The sequence below is a fragment of the Anguilla anguilla genome, chromosome 18, assembly GCF_013347855.1.
Source record: "Anguilla anguilla isolate fAngAng1 chromosome 18, fAngAng1.pri, whole genome shotgun sequence".
Taxonomy (NCBI): Eukaryota; Metazoa; Chordata; class Actinopteri; order Anguilliformes; family Anguillidae; genus Anguilla; species Anguilla anguilla.
In genome coordinates, this window is record NC_049218.1 from 13,002,968 (window position 1) to 13,023,848 (window position 20,881).

Sequence of the window (20,881 nt, forward strand, 5' to 3'; positions counted from 1 at the left end):
TCAATCAAACACAGTTTCAGATTATATGCATTTAAATATACATACTTTCTCAAGGGCTCAGTAGCGCTTTTGATTACTATAAAATAATGTGTTAAAATACATGTGTGTCAGGTGATGTACATTTGGTAAGGGCTGCAAATACTGTTTCACGCCCCCACTGCGCTCCTGGTTTTCCAGGCAATATGCTTAGAATCTGCCGCAAGTTTGCCATGCCAAACACATGCAAAAACCAAATAGTCACAGGCACATAACAGTCGATGTGTAACTTTGAGACAAAAAAATTAGCGGATGGGAGCTTTTGTCTGAATTACACCGAAAAGTGTTCTGTTTTCAGAACAGTGAGCTCTTCCATATGTTCCAAAATCCCTCAATCCACCAGTGACTTTTCCTGTAGAAACAGTTCCCAGAAAAGTTCTTAAAAATAACAATTACAAAAAGGAGCCTTTGAATAGTGTTTGATATCCAGCCCAAGTTATATTCATTTTTGTTACAACGTTTTGTTGTACAAAGGATCACATTGTTTGTATCATCTTTACAGGGCTGGCAGCTGTTGAAAGCATTTTCTGTGTAAGCAAATTATAATGTGGCCATCAACATGTCTGGAGTGGGATAATATATGTAGCAATCTACACCCGCTGACCTCTCTAATGGGTTTTATATTCTAAATTAGCCAACGCACAAAAAAGAAAAAAAAACACAAGTACAGAACAAATGATAAATAAAAATATATAGAATTCTCAAACAGTTGAAGCAGAGGATGCCACTGTTTTTAATTAAAAAAAGATATATTTGTGCAATATTATTTATTTGTTTACAGATGCTTTTTATCTAGAGGTTTATCATACTTATTCTTCAGGGAGCACAATATGGAATTACAGAGCTGATTTAAGTAATAAATATTTGATTGGTTACAAACTGACATCACTGTTAAACATTATCGCATCAATGCAAACTGCAAACAAGTTTCCACATGCATCAAAGAAATGACTTCAACAAATTTTATTTGTGCGACAAAATGTCTCAACTTGCTTACTTTATCATTAACGAGAGAGCATGTGTCTTGAGCAGGGTTGTCCCATCTTATACAAAAAAGGTCAGTGATTTAATTAATTAACTAATCCTGGCCTTCAATCAAGACCTTGATAAGTATAATCAGGTGTCTTTTTACTGGGCTAAAACAAAAACCTACACCCACGTCGTCCCGTAATATTGGACACTTGTGATTTACAGCGTCAGTGGTGCATCACCTCTCTGGTGCATGTATCTGGTTTTATCATAATTTTAGCTCTTCATACTGGCCATAATTTTAGATTATCATCAGATGTCTGTAAATCAGTTTTAAGATATTTTCAACCAATGTTTATACGACCCAGATATTGTTGTGCGTCCCTCTTACGCCTGTACAAGTGGCTGTCCATTTCCATTTATGCAGGGTCTAGTCCGAACAGCCAGGATTCATATACACATGTTCCACTACGTCACGCAGTTACTCAACACAAAAATGAGTCCTCCTGGTTTCACTTGAATCTCTGCAGTAGTGTAGCAGGTATGGTTTGACACACAGCACAGAAACAAATTTAATACAGATCTACACATGGTGATGGTCTGCAATTGGCTGTAATTCGAGGGTTAGGATACCACTGTGACAGATCAAATTTCTGAAATACCAAATGTATTATTCACAGTAGAACTGGAAAACCTATTCCTACAGAAATTAAGAACCTCCATTAAGAACATCTGCATCAGAATTAATTTCATAACAATTTAAGCTCCAGTGACCCTTTCATTGAGAAGGTATCTTTGGTTCTGAACTGCGGTCTCCTGAGCTTCTGGTGAAGGGACAGAGAGAGCAGGGTCCCGCCATCTTGGTTTGTTGGACGGCGTGGCACAGTGCACCCAGTCGCGAATCTGGCAGAGACCCCCCTCATGATAGCGAGCCGCTGTCCCATGCGCCATGTCCCACTCAGACAGACAGCCGGGTCATGCGTCAGGAATGCAGGGAGCCGTCACAAAGGCCGGGGCTGTTTGACCCGTGGGGGGGCTTTCTCGCCCTGCCGGCGCAGCGCTGCTGGCCCATGCATGGCCTTCACAATGACTGTATTCATCATCGTCACTAATAAATAGCCTTCTCCCTCTCCGCCTCTTTCCCAGCTCATTCTGGTTTTACCCCAGGTCATAGTGATACATTTCAGCCATAAGACGCAGCCACCCACTCGCTCTCTCTCTCTCTCTCTCTCTCTCTCTGCCTGCCTTTCCATCAGTCTTCTTCTCCTTAACCAGTGAGATGCCTTCAAGCTAATTTCAGTTCCTTCACACGAGCAGGTGAAGCATTCAGATGTGACATTGTGAGCCACTTGCACATTCCTGTGCAGTGAAACAACGTTGGGACAACATTATCATGAGTCGAGTTGCTAATGCAGGCCTTGTCTGATGTTAAAATGACAGTGGTCCTCAGTACGAATTTTGCAATGCACTGAAACCACGGGGGCAGTGGATATGTGGCTCTCTGGACAATGAAATGTCCGATGTTCTGTATCTGTGCAGCTTCTGTTACGGTGGTGATTTGAGCAATAAGGCCAAACTCAGGGGAAAACACTAGCAGTCTCGGCAAAAAGTACAATAAATCTCAGAGAACATCATTGATTCAATTAATGTGACATGAGTAGCACACAAGATCAAAATATATGAAATTACGAGCTGGCCGGAATGAGCTGGAGGAAAAGCCGTGAGACACATTGGAGATGATGGTGTGGGCCGGGCAAATTGCAAATTCAATTTACAGGATAATTTTATGACTCATGTTCACAGAGCTCAAAAATGACAGATAAATGGAGAGATGGATGCTTTCTTTTTCTCTGTTCTTTTTTTGCCCGCTTTCATCACTTTCTATTTTTTCTTTCTGTCAGTGTTTCTCCTCTTAGCCTCCAGACTTTGCGTCTCCCTGTAAACACAAGTGCCTCGTGTTATTAGAGTAAGTGCGATCATGATCACCATCACACTCAGTGTCATCATTATCCGGGGTCTTCTTGTTCACTGTCATCATCGTCACAGAGCTCCACTCAGGCTGAAACTGCAATAAGCAGCCAACCATTTGACCTCATTGGTGCAAGCTGATGGGGTCAGAGGTCAGTGCTTTGTGCTTCGCAACCTTGGATCTCCATATTGTTCTAAATGTCACAAGGGTTCAGTGGTGTGGAGGACTTCCTGAAGTAATCCTCTCTCCCTCTCTCTCTCTCTACTCCTCCTCCTCCTCCTCCTGTTTGGTATTTTTATTTCCTGCCTCACTCTTCATTTTAAAAAGGTCTTCATTTTAAGCGAAAGCAGCAGAGTTATTTGCCTGGAATTCTCAGAGCCACTGACATGTCTTTATGCTGAGGCCAAGCTTAACCCACTTGACTGACAGAGAGATTTATTGACATCAATTACTTAAGATTACACTCATGAATGCCTAGCAGGAGACAAGAGGTCTTTATTCCCTCAGGGCTCTTATGTAACACAACACCCATTTTTAAACGCCACCATTTCCCACCACAATGGCAAGCGTGTGATGCAAGTTAAATGCATGAAAGCAGTATTGTGACACCCACGCACCTGTACCTATGAGATAGAGACTGACGGCTGATTCAGGGACACTGTGGCACTTCCCCACTCCCTCTTGCTCCCAGGATGGCGGGTGGTCCCCCTTGTGTGCAGTGTGACTTCCTGTCAAGCCTTTCCACCTAGTGAGTTACATTCTTGACACCATGTTCTCATCTGCGTTCAAAGAAGGGGTTTTCCATTCATTGTGTACCAACATTTTACCCTTCTTTTCAAATGAAATTTGAATGCTATTTTAGCCTCTCTTTTATGCACTGTATGCACAAATATAGCCCTTGGCTCTTATTGCATTAGTATTCAGATTCATGTCAAGTGCTTTCAATCACCGACCTGCCCTCTCAAGTGAATAGGAAAGACTAAGACCACTGCTGAAAGCCACCATCGGAACAATTCAATCCAATTCAAACACGGTTATGCCCCTTACTGTACGGTGGTTCTCTCTTCCCTCTGTTTCTCTGGGAGAAGAGTGCAGGCTTTGCTAATTTAGTTACCTTTTAAATTACATCCAATTATCACCTGGTGTACCAACGTTCAACCAATCATTGAAGAGTTGGGGCAGAGTCAGTGGACACTGTGGCCATTCATGTCTGCAATTGCCATCCAATCCGAGATGAGCGAAAGACCCTTTCGGGTGAGAGGTGCCAGTTTTGGGGGCTCTGCATCTGTTGCAAGGCAGGGTTGTGGCAGGACAGTCACAGACAGCGTAGCCATGTGTGGTATTAAGCTTCCTTGACCAGGAACCAACAATTCTACTGGCACCACGCAGCACCCGCCGTCGTACTGTTCCCACGCCATGCCAAATCACATAAAAAGACCTGCCAGTGATGTTATCAGGTCTCTACACATTCACTGCTGTGGCAAGGGGAGGGAGGATGGGACATGGTCCTGATTCTGGTTGGCTTTATGACATTATACTGTACCAGATAGGTCATACTATTGCCTTTCTACCTTCTAGCCTTTTCATTCTTTCCCCAAGTTTCAAAACTGCAGCTCTCTCTCTCTCCCTTTTCTTCTGTCAGAAATGACATCATTGCAGAAGTCCTTTCCCCGGTTATTTCACATAACACAACTTAATATAAAGCACATATTCTGCTATCTGTTAACTCAACTGAATATTTAGAAAAATTGAGAAGAAGTTCTGAGAAGTTCCTCTACAAAGGGTATGGTTGTGATATCCTAACTAATCTTCTACCTACAGTGCTCTTTGCTGGCATTCATTTTAAGACTTGATTCAGAGGACTGCTGATGTGCTCGGTGTGTTTTGACTAGGACCAAATAATTCACATTTAGATAGGACTTTAGGTCTCTAGGAACATGGCTCCTCCTGGTCCATAGCACACCAATGTACCCCGTCTCAATGAACATGTTATAAGGAGGACACCTAGAGGACACATGCTGTAATCACAATTGGATAGTGATTACATCATTGATACAGCATCAGTTAGGTAGGGTACATACAAAGAAGCCAATCGAGAATGGTCAGAAAGGTTCCTCTGCCCAATTTATTTCCTGAAAGCATTAATAATTATTATACAATTGCTAATTATTTTACTACCATTCCTTGACTGCTTCTGCTACTGCTAAAATTACTAATGATCATAATGATGATGATGATAAATGCAATGCTGACAGCAAGAACAATGATGTTGATGATGATAATGATAACAGTGATGATTATGATATTTATGATGATGACGATAATGATGGTGATGATGATGGTGATGAATCAACAACTTTTTGTGTTGCATTTCACTTGTGGAAAGCCATGATGGGTACAGGATTACCTCAGAGCACCAGTTAACCAAAATGCATCTATATCTGCTGCAGAAAGAGTGACTGGCAGGGGGTAAGGCCTTCAAACATGCTTTTTTCCCCTTTTTGCATAGTTATACTACAACCACCAGAGGGCGCACTGAACACATTTTCCCAGAGAATCACACATATCAGAAGAAGCTGCACAGTCCATCCATGCACACTAGTGGCTGATGTAAAACGACAGACGAAAAAGTTGGTTCATCCGCAGGTCAGTAGGCAAGGGGGATGTGGTGGTGCCACGAATTACCAAGGCAAATGTGAGAATGTGAGTGGAAGATGAGAGAGTCCAGGGGTGGTGGAGGTGTGAATCGTTCAGGGTGGATGTGGGGGGAAGGTGAGAAAATCCAGGGGGTGGTAGTGGTTGGGTAGGTAGTGGGGAGGGAGTGGGGTAGGTGATGGCGCTGGGGGGTGAGGTTACTGATGGGGGACTACTGATTGTTGCTCAGTATGCACACCACCAGGGGAGGGGAAGAAGCTGTCGTGGAATCTGGTTGGCCATGCCTTTATGCTCCACCATCTGTCCTTTGATGGTAGGTGGCGGAGCACTTGACAGCTGGGGTGCTTATTGTTTCTATAGTCCAGGCTGGCTACATTACATTTCATAACACTAAAAGAAAAGGCCATGCAGTTTGGTACAGATGTGTACCGAAGGAACATGAATATCACTAGCATTCTCTCAGGCCCTGAGTGATGCTATCTCCACTCTTCATTCATTCAGCTGACTTTTCCAATCAGTGAATTTCGAGTTACATCAGGCATTCCGAATCTCTGGGAAGGAGTTAGCCCACAGATCTCCAGTCACATCTCCCTCCTCCTGTTTGTGCAGAACATTGACCCGGACTTCCAAGATTGTGCTGATAGGCAATCTTCCAGTCAGTTTCAAGAAAGCTTGCAAGAAACCAGGATTCTATTTCTGGTTACAATACTGTTTTAGTCTCACTTAACAACAAGCATCGGAAAGATCTTCTACAAGATCTATGGTAAACTAGAAAACTATTTTGAAACGTTGTAGTATTGATAACTAGTTTTAGTGGTAGTAGAAGTGGTATTATAGAGGAAGGAAATCATAGCCATTGTAGTATTATAGATTTGTCATGCAGCAATCACAGATGGCATCTGATCTCATAAAATTATTTACCAGATGTGCATTTCTGTGTGCATTTCACGTAAGATTTTGTGTCATGACACATGGCTGCTGACCGCAGGGAAGGCCCAATGGTCAGGCCGCACACCGACGGTTATCTCTCCAATGAGCCATGGCCTCCCTCACTGCCGTTCCCCCATCAGCTGAGTGCAGCAGTGGTGCTCCCGAACAGTCCGTTCTTTAAAGTGGAAAAAGTGAATTGACCTTGCGGCGGCTCAGGATCTGTGCCTGCGTGGTTCTCGATGTGAGAGTGGAGAGGAAATGCCATTTCTTTACCTTTCCACAGTGCCAGCCCGCACGTACAGAAAAGGACATGGAGACGAGTGACAGGTCTGCCTTGTGTCATCAGCTGCCATGGCAACGCTGACGCTCCGCACAAAGGAAATGCCTCTTCTGCCAGACTAAAGACAATGGCTGTTTGCTCCGACAGGCGCGGCTTCGTTTATATTTAGCAGGACTGACTCACGTCGCTCTGCCCAGCTGGCTCTTCACAGGGGGGCCGTGCAGGTTTGGAGGGGCGGGGGGCGGGAAGGAGTGGGCTTTGTGACCCCAGTCCCGCAGTGACGCAGGTGACGGCTGCAGAGGGTCACTGCGTCATCGGTGTGTGAACGGTACAGAGCCTTGGATAAACAGATACACATGTGTATGGCGCTCAGAGCCCGAAGGGGGGGAAATTACTGAGCTGTCACATGTGCCGTTTGTGGACAGTGATCTGTTTCTTTTCGCTGAGGGGGTGACCGTTCACTGGCGAGGCCGTGCTCCTTGTCCTCCGGCTCAGAGGAGCTACGGCACTAGATGAACATGCGGAACACATGGTAGCTCCGGGCCAGTATTACCAAACATGATGTTCCACTGTTTTAAATCGCTGCGCCATATCAGATCTGCGGCAGGTGAAAGCAAAAAGTCTAAGATATCAAGACACAAATTCAACCACTTTCAGATGTAAAAACTGAGATACAAAAATTGTACAACTGAAAAATGTTTAATCTACAAGTTAACGTTACGCAGGACATGATTACCACAATCGACACATCTACCGCCTATTTTTACCATGAGGTAATTACAGGTGACTTCATGGCTGTGGCTGACCATTTTGTCCCGATTACTGTATTCTTCATCAAATGAAATGTCATCATTCTTTCATACGGTGTTGCATGTTTGCTCTTTGTATTATTTTTTGTTTGAGAAGCTTAGTTCATGAGGGACAGTTTTATAAGGATCCTGTTATTTAAGGCCCTGATTGGTGTGAAATGCTAATCCATCTGCACTCCTCACAGATAATGTTCCTCTGTGTCGCTGGGGTGAGGGTGAGGGGAAACAGGCATTGTGTGCGGAGTACTGTCATCAAAAGCTTCCGCACAGTGTGCACGGCCAATTGACATGTCACTCTGTTCCCACCTTTTGAACTTTGTAACTTGTGTGATTTAGTTACATCTTTCTACTTTTATTTGTGTGAATAGGATGTAACATTTGTGCTGCATAATAGTACCAATTTTAACTTTATATTTTAATGATAATTAATTTATCAGTTTCAACTTGGTACTGCTCATAAACTTGTTGGAGGTTCGTTTCTTTACAACATTTCACACAGAATCTCTGACAGCTTGCCATCCACAGTCCCTTTCCATTGTCTTTGCAGGTACTATAGGTGCTATAGGGTGGTTGAGACCCAAATTAATTACAAACTATATATCCAATGGGGAAAACTAAATATCCAGCAAATTGTTAAATATACATAGACGGAAGTTAAATGTTTATTTGCATCCCTTTTGTGACCAGATCAGAAAAATGTGGGCTATCAAAATTACAGACTTATTCTTTCTGACAATAAAATATGGAATTCATGTTTAGAGAATACAGTTGGGTAGATTTGAAAAAAAGGCATTGCTGATGTTTTGAGAAAATGTTATACTTGATCATTTTCTGAATAAAGAAAGTGAAATGGAAGTGGGAAAGCGTTTTAAGAAAAGGTCTCGCACTTGTCTCCCCGAATGAAACGACTGGCTTCTCAGAACTACGAAAGTAGGATGCAGCACCACAACGCTTCCACGTGTTGGCATTGCCCTGGCCTCCTGATGGTCATGTGACGGATACAGCAGAGATAATGGCTTTGCTCCGTGGCGCCATTTTATCTGACTGGATGGAGCCGAGCTTCCTAAATGAACAGGTCGGTCTTTGTCTCCCCACCACTGGCTTCCGTCTCCCTGAGCCACCGTAGAGAGAGTGAGATTACAGGCAAGGGCTGAATGGACCAGTTCACCTTCCTGCCGAATGTCTCCATGAAAGAGTGGCATCCTCAATACAAAAGATATTCTGTACAGGAGCCTGCAAAGTCATTCCCCATGCTTGACCGGTTTGTAAAATGTAATTCAGAATTTTATATGCTCAAACCCCAAATTTAAATTCACAGTTTGTTCGGGTCATAGGTAGCATTTGTTCAAAAAGCATTGGGAATGTATTGATCGTTCTTGCTGTAAAGAACATCCTTTAGGCTACAAAAATAAAAATCTGCACTCTTGAACTTTTAGTTGAGTCCTTGTTTTGGACTGTTGACTACTGAGGATAAACATGAGTCTGTATCTTCTCTTTTAGCAACATGGATCACCCGATATGGATATCTTCATATTTATTGTTTTTTACTGATTCAATGAGCAGAAGTACAGACAATACAACAAGATTTCTGTCACCATCCCGATACTTTTGCATTGAATTGTATTTTATGCCAGTCTTTAATTGCACGGCTGCAAAGAAAAAAAAATGTGCATGTGTCAGCCCTTGGTTTTCACTGTATCTTCCTCCATAGTGGGAGTGACCAATATTGGACAACCAGGATCTACAATTATCAATTAAACAATGAAACTATCCTACAAATTTTTAAAAAATAACTGTGCTTTAAACATGACGCAATCATGAGGTGCACAGAGAGCACAGGGTGCACAGGAGATGCGCTGACCAGTTATGTGGGGAAGACGAGCGGAGAGTTAAACACTAGATTTTCAGAAGGAATATCAGGAACAGAGACCAGAGGCCTCCCATAGCTGGGCATTTCAGCGCCACTGGTCTGTAGGCTGAGATTTCAAGATACTGAATCAGTGATGCCATTGAGGAGGAGATGGTGACAGAGATAATAAAATAAAATAAAATAAAAATAAAAACTTCTGCAAAGAGGGGTGTATTGGATATTATTCACAAACAGAGTATCCCATAAGTTTAAAGGTTAAGTTAACACTGTCCTACTTCTTGTATAACTTATTAATGATAATGTACTTATAGAAAATGGTACTGCAATGGACTGTTTGTATGTACTCTCAGGTTTGCATATATGACTCTGTATAATTGTGTAATTGCTTGTTTAATTGTTTGATTAATAATTGAGGAAGTTGTCTTCATGGGTTACACTCCCACTAAGAAGGAAGAAACGCTGAAGAAGGCCAAAGGTTAAAATACATATAGGCAATATAACCTGAGTGTCTATTTTTCCATACTAAAAGCGCCGAACCGATCCAGGTATTTATGTGCTTGATCTCACCAGTCCTAAAGAAGCTGCCGGGACTTCACTCCTCCCTATGGTCTCTTAGCCCTTTTCACAGAGAATCGCCACAATCGATTATCAGATCACAATTTCCCTTGTGGTGCCGCATAGCCTTTTCTGCTGTATGGAAACAGAGCGGTCGTGATGAATTATGTTCAACTGCGCGTGGTCACACTTCTAAATGTTTTTACGTGACGCCCAACGTGACGACATTATTAAAGCACATTCGCTATGGTGAGTATTATCCAGCCCTATAAATAACGCTCGCGGGATGGAACCAGCAGTGTGCTTGCAGGCGACACTCGGTAAACAGCGTTGGAACAGCATAAAAAGTTGATAAAATATCCCAGAAACTGATATTGATATTGAAGCGTTTTAAAGAACATCTTAAATTAAACAGGCAAGTTGCACGCGTAGCATCCATTGATTTGTTAAATGGAATATACGAAAGCTGCAGAAATGAACGGAATGCGCAATGATAAGATTGTCAGTGAGTTTCTGTGTCATAACGGGTTCAGTGAGCTCTCTATCGAAGCAAAGAAGGCTGTGCTACAATGCAACGAGGAGAAATCCCGAAAGGAGTTGGAGGACGAGTCCAACCTACCGGCAATGGAAGCTGCCTATACCAGCATCCTTCGGGGACTGGGAGAGAACACCGACCGCCAAGGGCTGGTCAGGACGCCGCTCCGTGCCGCAAAAGCCATGCAGTTTCTCACAAAGGGTTACCACGAGACCGTTTACGGTGAGTACGCAGTCCAACTGGCTTTTAGACCATAACATAATCGCTTCAATTTGTCACTTATTTATCGATATTCAATCATTATTGTCTCAATGATCGATTTGATTAAATTTTCCCTGATTATAGCAGGTGGAAGAGGTGGGAAGGAAACATGGCGCGAAATAAGAAATGAGTTACTCCAGAAATATAATTCTTTTATATATATTTCTATTAATTTATACATGCATTTTTTCATTTTTGGTCATATATTTTACTTTGGTATTAGACTAACTCCATGATTCACCGTCTAAACTGCTCTCATCCCGTTTTTTTGTTCAAACAATTTTTTCCAAAAAATTTTCTTGGAAAATCTGTGTAAAATGAGCACCACGGTCAGTGTTTTTCGCGGCAAAATAACTGCTCTTATCTCGGCTTTTGGACTGACTGTGTATAATCAATGACACGGTCATAAATGCCCCTTAAACAAATAAGACCCCAGTGGAATGAGGACTGTGTACCAGCGTGAACTGTGTGCTTTATGCCAACCTTGCATGATACCATCATGTAGCCTACACAGTAAAATGTTCAGTGTTTAATCAACTCTAACAGTGTAGCCTATATATGGTCCTTATTGGACTCGTGTGCGATCTGTAAGAGTTCAATTAACACTGGACATTTTAGCGTGTATGTACAAGTTGCAGCATACAGTAAAGAAACCATAGCCTAGGCAAATGCTTAATAATGTGGTTTGCTTTTGAGTTCAGACCTAGTTGTAGTTTTCATTTTTCATTTTATTTACCTTCTGTAGGCTATACGGTAGATATCTTTAGGATTAACATTCTTGTGTTCAAACAACATCACAAGGCTCGTGATGTTAGCCTATGTACAGTACACATGTTTCTCCCTGTAGATTATTAGTGTAATAGGAAATACACTGTTGAAACAGAAGCAGTCATAATAGCATGTTAATTCGGAGGAGAAATGGGAATCGGTGATTAACATTTTATGTAATCTTTGAAAATATTGCACAACCCTGTTACACAATGTAATTCTCTGTTGTAACTGCAATTACACTTTCCCATTATTTTCATGCTGTCCATCAGTGTGCTTCTGTACGTATGTGTCAGCCGGAGAAAGAGAGAGAGAAGAATGATCATATAAAAATGTGGTCATACTACTTTTTTTTTGCCTGCTTACTCCGCCCCCCAAGTCCACAATCCAATCTCAACACCGGGTCCACGATCATGCAGCAATCAACCCACCCATGATTAGGCTATGGTGCTGACCCTGTATTACCCGTGCTGAATACTGGCCAAACTTTGTTCTGTTACCAACAATACAGTACTCTGAACTGCTTAGTGATCTGAGCTCAGCGAAATGTTACTTGCAGTTCTTTCTTCATACAAATGTCCAATATGAAGTTGAGATTTTAGGTACACAAGCAGATGCTTATTAGCACACTTAATGGTAATTAAACACTCAAAAAACACTCACCTCTCTGCTCTGTAAATGTCCCTTCTTAGATATCCTGAACAATGCCATCTTTGATGAGGACCACGATGAGATGGTGATTGTGAAAGACATCGACATGTTCTCGCTCTGTGAACATCACCTGGTGCCGTTCTTTGGAAAGGTAGGCAGTGGAGGTAGAGTGAAATACGGGCATGGAATACAAGGGGGCATGCACGCGGTCTCACAGGCACAAGAGGAAACACAACACAACAAGACTTAGGTGTGAGAGAAACAAGAATTTAGAGAAGGAAGCCTCACAACATATGGGCATAATCTGAAATCTTACACACCAGTCCCAGGAAGATTGCACCATACCAGCTATCTTCCTCCGATTTTGTCCTTTCTTTAGCATTATGGAGGAGTTGTGAGATCATTAGGCGTTACCAGCTTGGATATGACCTAGACGAGAGCATGTGACACATGAAAGTCGAGAGAAGATTGCTCCCCACCTGATACCTGAAACTTGGGTTCCAGCTGAGTTTGGCGTTTTTGATTGATCGGCTTTTATGTGATCCGCCTGGATCAGGGCTTACAAAGGCAAGCCAAAGCCTCTTTGTACATCATGACCTTTGTTCCAGTAATAGTGAGCAAGAGGTGCTTGGGAGTCCTAGAGGGTGATGGGCATTCAGGACCCTACTGAACAAAGACTGTAACTAAGGGTTTGGATCCAAGTCGAGCTGACCCTGAAGGGTCATATTAGAGCAGAGAAGTCAAACTCCAGTCCTGGGGGGCCGCCGCAGTGTCTGGTGGTTTTTGAGGTGTTCTGGGCACAGGTGTTACTGCATAAAGTGCTGAATATTGAAATATTGGCATATGCTGTATATTGTAATTGTGTATTCCATTACTGAATTGTCTCCAGTGTGCAGTTGTCAAATGCTTTCCATGTGTGTGTGTAGATCTATTGTGTGTAGTGTCTATTTATCTCATTCCTTTTAGTTTTTAGTACATTATGACCTACACTGCGCTCTCTGTAATACACAGGTGCACATAGGATATCTTCCAAGTAAAAAAGTGGTCGGCTTGAGCAAACTGGCAAGGTGAGTACACATAGTCTCTTTTTCTCACTCACGCACTCACACAGACACACACACACACAGTGAGAGAATGGACTATGATCACAGGCAGCACAGAAACTCATTTGACCCCCCTCGGTCCCGTCTGCCGGGTCGGGGCACTAGCGGTGCCTGTGAGAAAGTGAGAGAGGGGCAGCGGACGAGTTACTCTCGAATGGCTGCGTTCTTCTGTTATTTCGGCCCATTGACAGGAAGCTTAGGGGTAAACCTGGCTGAGCATCCTGGGTGCACGTGTGAACGCAGGCAGAGTCCGTTCTCAGAGCTGAGGAAATCCCCGGGCACCGCTCTGCGTGGACAGTGTGTGTGTGAACGCCCCGTTCTCTCCTCACCGGGCGCGGTCAGGAGGGCGGAGTGGGGTGCGTCCCAGGGGCCTCTCTGCAGTTCTGAACGTGCCAGCACGTGCACATGCACGAACACGCCCCTCCCGAAACACTGCGCACCTACGTAGTGCTGAGTCTCCCAAATGTGGTGACTGTGACTGGCTTATTCCTAAGGCCTGTTCTGTGAAGTACCCAGCTCTAGAGACACATGGCCTGAGTCCAGATCAGATCACGAGAGCCCTGGCCTGTGTTTGCCTTCATCCTCTGTTTGGGGCCTGGGTGATATTCACCTGAAATGACTGGCGGCAGAGTGTACTGGAATTTACCCAAGCACGGATACATCATCGATTTGCTATGAAGTTCACCGGGGGCAGCACACTTGCCTCAAGCCTTCATGGATATCAGTATTAATGGAGAGCTTCTTAATTAGTTAAATGTTATCGTGTACAATGTACAACCAGGGGCGACATAGCTCAGGAGGTAAGACCGATTGTCTGGCAGTCGGAGGGTTGCCGGTTCAAACCCCGCCCTGGGCATGTCGAAGTGTCCTTGAGCAAAACACCTAACCCCTAACTGCTCTGGCAAATGAGAGGCATCAATTGTAAAGCGCTTTGGATAAAAGCGCTATATAAATGCAGTCCATTTACCATTTGGCTGTGGGATTTGTGCCTGGATGTAAATTCCCTCACATTCATTTCTGTCATTTCACTATTTGTTTTCAGAATTGTTGAAATCTTCAGCCGGAGACTCCAAGGTGAGTGCGACCCCACCCGCAGAATTCCTCCTATCATGCACTACCCCTCCCGGGCTTATGGAGTCTGATCAAAGTCCTTTTCTCCGTTATTTTCTCCTGTTATGAAGACAGAACCCCAGTGTTTCTGGCTTAGCCCCACTGTGTTCCTTGCTATGCCAGTGCCCTGTTCTCTCGTGTCTTTCTGCAGCCAGCCTGCTGCTAAGTTAGTGGAAGCGCTGTTCCCCCTCCCTCCCAGTAATAGGCTCTGTCTTCCCCCCGCAGTCCAGGAACGGCTGACGAAGCAGATTGCACACGCCATCTGCGAGGCACTGCAGCCGGCTGGAGTGGCAGTGGTCATCGAGGCGACGTAAGTGTCACCCACACCAATACGAAATTCCTGGCATCTACTCACTGGCTGCATGCATACAACGTGCTAGCATTACAGGTGAAGACCAGAAAGTTTAGCCCATCTAGGCTAGTCGTTTCCAAAATGGCTTAGAGGGTATGCAGCACTTTGTCAAGCCTGGATTGAACACCCCAAGAGTCCTCTATACATAAGCTGGCAAGCTTTTCCATTAAGTTCCAACTTCTTGATGTCACAACCTAAACCTCTGCTAGAGATGCACCAGAGTATACAGCACTACACCAAGCACTCTCTTGGTGCATCTTGTGCAGGTTTTTATGGTGTGCAGTTCGTTCCTGTTCTTCATGCTAAGAGCAGAGGTGTGTGCATGTTGCAGGCACATGTGCATGGTCATGCGAGGCGTGCAGAAGATGAACAGTCGCACCATCACCAGTGCAATGGTGGGCGTGTTCCGAGAGGACCCCAAGACCCGCGAGGAGTTCCTGTCCCTGGCCAAGAACAGCTAGGGCCCTTCTACCTCAGTCTACCGTCAACTCCAACACTGACAGCGCCCTCTGTCCCCCGAGTACTGCAATCCACGTTTCCTTTACTGTCTCCATTTCTCTCTTTAATGAGATGTGTATTCTGAGATGCGAGTACATCACAGGACACAGGTTCTCAAGGAATTCCGTTAGCGTGAGTTACATGTAGCACTGTGCGCATTCTTCTACCTATACTTTACCCTGTGAGCATTCTGTCATCAACATTTTCACCACACCTCGGGGCGTACCTGAAGAGCTGTCTGCCTGTACTGTATTTCTCTATGAAAACAAATAACCATTCAAGTATTGCCCACCAGCAAAATAGCCATTTCTGGCAATACAAGAAACTTGCTTTATGTGTATTAACTTATATGTATATTTTTTGTTAGCATCACTTCTTATGAATTATAGTCAAAAGACACAATTAACCATAAATGTTATTCACATAAAATGCTTTGTCTTTTTTTTTGAAAAAGTGGTACATTCCTAACCAAGCTTTAACATCAGCTTGTGCTTCACAGGACTGTCATGCGCAATCAGTGCAACATCAGATGTAGAAAACTGCAAACATTCTCGAAAGTAAAGATAAAAAATAGTCTTTGATGCTCTGACAATCGAGACCGGTGCCTTGAGTTCTCCTTGTAATAAGTGCTTTAAAAGAGGACACAAAATAAAATTGTCTTATTTTGCACATATCCACGATTTTTATACTTGCTTCCTGTATTCTAGATTTTGTAAATAGGACAACAGCATCAACAGTTTTCTTCTCTCTGACAGACTGTGTGAACAGCATTACAGGATTTGTGTCATATACCTAATAAGACAAATGTCTGTAATAGGAAAAGATCCATGTCTGCATTAGTATGAAACTAGGATGAACGACTGAACATATTTTCATTCATACTGTCAATGTGGAGTGTTAACTTTATTGCAAGCGTTTATCTTTTCGGATGCTGCTCACAATGAACACTAGAACAAATCTGAATAATTCAACTGACAGATAACATTATTTCATGTTATTCAAGTAACAGTCTCCCACGGGAACACAAATTTTGCCCCCAAACTCTTCTGGAATTTTTCTCGTACTTAAAAGGTATATTGCCAGAACTGTCTCGGCCCTCATAATATAAAAATAAAATTATTTAAACTGTTTAGATGTATTGTTCATATACATTACAATGTCATTTTAAAACAATGTATTGTATATTGATCCCCAAATAAACATGTTATAAAGCTATCTAATGCATTTGGTTTGTTGGTTGTTAAGTAGCTTATGAAATGGCCTACTGTTAGAACTGGACAGCGACTTTGGCATAGAATGTTTACACAATCATTGTCAAATAGGCTATAGCTTAATGTCAGAGCTACTTATGCTGCAATGAAGCAGAAATGTTTGCACAACATCATGCTTTGCACCCATTCACAGTGAAAGGATTACAGTCAATAATCACTGGCATAAGCAAACTGTAACCTTTGTGCTTACTTTAAAGAAAATTAAAATCAACACAGTATACAAAAGTTTTTTGTTTTTTTTACAGTGTATAAGCAGCCTATTGCAGTTTTTCCCGATTCAGATTATACAACTAATTTAACGTCAAAATACCCTTATGTGACATAGCTAGCCACACACACACACACAGGCACACGTAAATCTCTCAACTCCAGTAAAATTCTGGATTGTGAAAGGCACAGTGTTTTCACTTAAACTTAATACCAGTTTACAAACTGACTGTTCAAAACATCCCAGTAAAATACCATGAATATTACATCCACTAACTTATCTAAATGAAGAGTTAAACAGTATTGCCCTTTCAAGGCACAAATCTCACTGTCCAAACTTTGTGTATCCAAGTAATGTACAATAGCAATTGGAAAGTACAATTCATTAGAGCAACTTATTAATGGTATGCACAAAGGCAATTTATTTGCCAGGCATAATCACTTTAAAATGAATGCCAAATACAGAGGCATGCAGGTACTCAACTGCTTCAGCGGAGAAAATTAATATCAACCTAAATGAATGTCAGTTAAATAGATTTAAAATGTGATGTAAACTGAAGGAAAATGTACTCAAGCCACATATTGAGTGGCCATTGTGAAAATGTAACATTTCTCTACAATAAGTGAGACATTAAAAGACAATACAAAGACATACAAATTGTTAATGACATAATTTAATCCAACTTCAGGTATACATTGAATAGAATCAGTATCATTTGCCATATTCACACTGGAATAAGTTGTAAAAGTAACAAAAGCTTTAACACTGCCTAAAAAGTGATCTGTGAAAGCAAAGCCAAACCCGTTTGTACACCGAAACCTCCCCACAGTATTGCAGACACGCAGTGATGACATATCTAAAGTGCCCTCAGATCCAAAGTAAAAAATTAAATCTTTTCAGAGACTAGTAGTAAAATCCCTGATGTTTGTAAATGTAAGTATAACTAAAATAATATTGCTTGATGTGTAGCTTTTGGCATTTTTCCCTATTTTTATGCACTTATCTGGGGGCGCAGATTGCCTTAAACATTAGCCAAGAGATAAACATATTTAAAAACTTAGATGGGGGCCATGGTTTTGCTTCAGGGTTGAACTGCCATTTAATAAATGTCAGAACCTCCATCTTTAAAAAAGGTAAGGTAGAGTGCATGACCTTTTTCCTTAAAACTCTAAATCTGAAAGTTGCATCTACTCCTGCTGTTCATTATGTAATCTACTGTGTTTGGAGAGGCGTGCAATCATCTTAATGAAATAAGCGCACACTGGGAATTAATCTACAGTTCATTTTATAACTGCAACCACGACAGGAGTAATCCTCAAAGCCGGTTAAGACCAGCCTATATCCTAAGACCACAATAAATAGGCATTAAAAGACAAAGGAAAATGTTTAGAAGTGCGGTGCTCCTTTGTGAAGCCTACTGATAAATGCACATGGCTAAGAGAGCAAGAAAAAAAAACCTGCATAGTTAAACAAAAATGGCCATGTATTGTCTCTATAACATTATAACATTTGCGTATCAATTATTGTCACAGTCCGTCATGTTCTCATAGAACAGTTAAAGCCTATGTATTGCTTTCAAAGATAAACGACAACTATTTAAAAGACAAGGTTCTTATCTAGGAGCTAGAATATCTCTGGCACACTTACAATGACAGAAAATATCAAACATTTTCTTTCAGTTATTACAGTGAGAAATAACCTTTAGATACACAGAAAGGGAGCAGCAGGCTCTCTGGTGTGGTGGTGTGTGCTGACTGCTGAGAGATTGAACATCAAAGGGTTTTTCAGAGATTCACCCTGTCATGCACAAAGCACACACACACACACACGTAGCTGTGTTACACACACAGCCCACAGTGGAACTTGCACAAGAAGATGGAACTGGGGACCGCCTCGCAAATACACACCCCATCCCGAGAGGGGCGATGATGGCAATCAATGAATAATCACACAGAGGTCTGCTTGTAGTTTTTGGTGTCCAGAACCTTCTTTCCACACATTGCACAGATACCTGTCCAAACACATATTCTCTTATTTAGAACCGGATGTACAAAACGAAGAATTTCCTTGTAATGTTTCCCTATTAAAATTGAGATCTCCAAATACAGAACTGAATCATGGTTCATGCTCTGCTCTTGTTCCTTTGATCAAGACATTTACCCTCATAATACAAGATGTATCCAGGAAATATCCTTTTTATACAAACTACATTACAATAGACTGTAAGCAATTATAACATTCTTGGTAAGGCCAACGACTAGGCTAAATAGATTATGTAACCACGGCTAAACGTGTGGGAATGACTCAGTAGATTAAAGCACATAAGCTGTAAAGGTATTCTTCACTATACAGATCAGTCAATCTTGTAGTGTCACTGTGCCAAATGAAAACTATAATGGAATGCCAAGCCAAGAAGGAAGAATGGTGTGGATGTGCTACTACTGACCTTTCTTATACGCGCAACCCTGACAATAGTTTGACCCCGACTGGTGGACAGAACTCTTGCAGATGCGGCAGGTGGCAAAGCGAGACTTTCCGTACGGGTCAAACCTGTCACAAGCAGAAACAGGTTGTCTCAGCGAGAAACTCAGAAACACAACATGGGAAAACACAGGCGGGGGAAAAAAGCAAATATACTAAACTTGACTGAAGGAAAATCAGCCAACCTTTTTTACCATGACATACCTTGCTTTCTTAAATGTGAGAGCCTTATTTTCATTCAGCTTGCGCCCACCACTCTCTGGAAAAGACAAAGCACTAGATCATAAATTTGGCTACGTTTATTCTGACACTTGCTTACGAACTCAGTCATATGAATTATTATCACACAGTAATATTAACATTGCTAAATCACCCTACATGATTAGAGACAACACTTCCTCCCATCTATCCACATGCAGAAAGCATTTTTGTATGTAAGTCAAGGTTTGGCTTCTTTGGCAGACAGAATAAACAACACGTATACATGCTCACCCTGCTACTGGGCACGTTTGGGTATGCTCTGCCATGCCGACTTTCAATCTATACACATTCCCATGTTGCTGAGGATTTGATTCCCTGCCATTAACTTACCCCCCCCCCCCCCCCCCAATAACATACTGAGATACCTCTATCAGTAACCCTCTCTCCCACACCTTGTCTGGAAGAAGTATAAAAAAACATATTTAAAAAAAATAAAATGGAAACATTTGTGCACCTTATTCTTTGCACCAGCACTGCTTGCCACTTAGGGCAGCAGATATTTAGCCACTGTTAACAAGGTACAATCTAAAGACAGTGGATCTCTACTACCTGTGGTATTCCGTGCTCCGTCCTTCCAGGTGTCCGGAGTGATAACTCTTCCAAGCTTCTTCTCACCTGTTCAAGATTTCAAAAAATACAAGGAAAAAAATTATTTAAAAAACGTTTAATTAGCAATGACGTCATCTCCGTACACAAACGTAGACAACTTAATTTGGCGTTACAAAGTAACTGCCATGTTAGCCAAAGCTAGCAAAACAGTGACCAAGTCAGTAATGCAAAAAAATAACCTGTCCACAACAGCCATTCCCCATTCACAGATGGCGGCCTTGCTAACGCTGGCTAGTTAAACAAACAAATACCCCCAAGATAGACGGTTAGGTAATGCAATCGAGCTAACGTCACAATTATTTTTTTAAATAATAATATGCGTGTTTCTGAGCTGGCAGCTAATGACACAATTTAGAACGCTCAATACTTACACTTTTCGCAAACCATGATTTTTAACTACGCCAAACAACAGCTACTGCTCCAATCCACTGACAACAATCGTCGCACAAAACCTAACTTCCTGTACTCTTATTGAGGATTTCCGTTTCCGGTGGCAGTCGAGCCTGATGGTAGGCGGGACCTTCACAATTACAGAGATACCCTGGCCAGTTTGGTCTTATTCTAAAGACGTCCACTCGAGAATACGTGCATCATTATATCATATATGTGATATAATCCGTGATGTGGAACAAACTCTGACCGTAGACCGTAACTGTGTTTCATATTTCATAATTGAATTTGAATGAATGCCCTCTCCACC

General features: G+C 42.3%; 2 protein-coding genes across 2 annotated transcripts; one reads left to right on the forward strand and one right to left on the reverse strand.

Moving 5' to 3' along the window:
- The first annotated feature begins 10,227 nt into the window (after positions 1-10,227).
- gch2 (GTP cyclohydrolase 2) lies at positions 10,228-16,968 on the forward strand. The gene is made up of 6 exons (XM_035400239.1): positions 10,228-10,830; positions 12,330-12,439; positions 13,300-13,355; positions 14,434-14,465; positions 14,727-14,811; positions 15,185-16,968. Exons 1-6 carry the CDS (start codon positions 10,524-10,526, stop codon positions 15,312-15,314), a joined length of 720 nt encoding a protein of 239 aa, XP_035256130.1. The 5' UTR covers positions 10,228-10,523; the 3' UTR covers positions 15,315-16,968.
- A 517-nt stretch (positions 16,969-17,485) lies between these two features.
- On the reverse strand, positions 17,486-20,699 carry cript (cysteine-rich PDZ-binding protein). Its single transcript, XM_035400241.1, has 5 exons — positions 20,553-20,699; positions 20,122-20,187; positions 19,516-19,570; positions 19,277-19,380; positions 17,486-18,841 (listed from the first exon to the last, which is right to left on the reverse strand). The coding sequence occupies exons 1-5, from the start codon at positions 20,566-20,568 to the stop codon at positions 18,777-18,779; spliced, it is 306 nt and encodes a 101-aa protein (XP_035256132.1). The 5' UTR covers positions 20,569-20,699; the 3' UTR covers positions 17,486-18,776.
- Between the last annotated feature and the right edge of the window lie 182 nt (positions 20,700-20,881).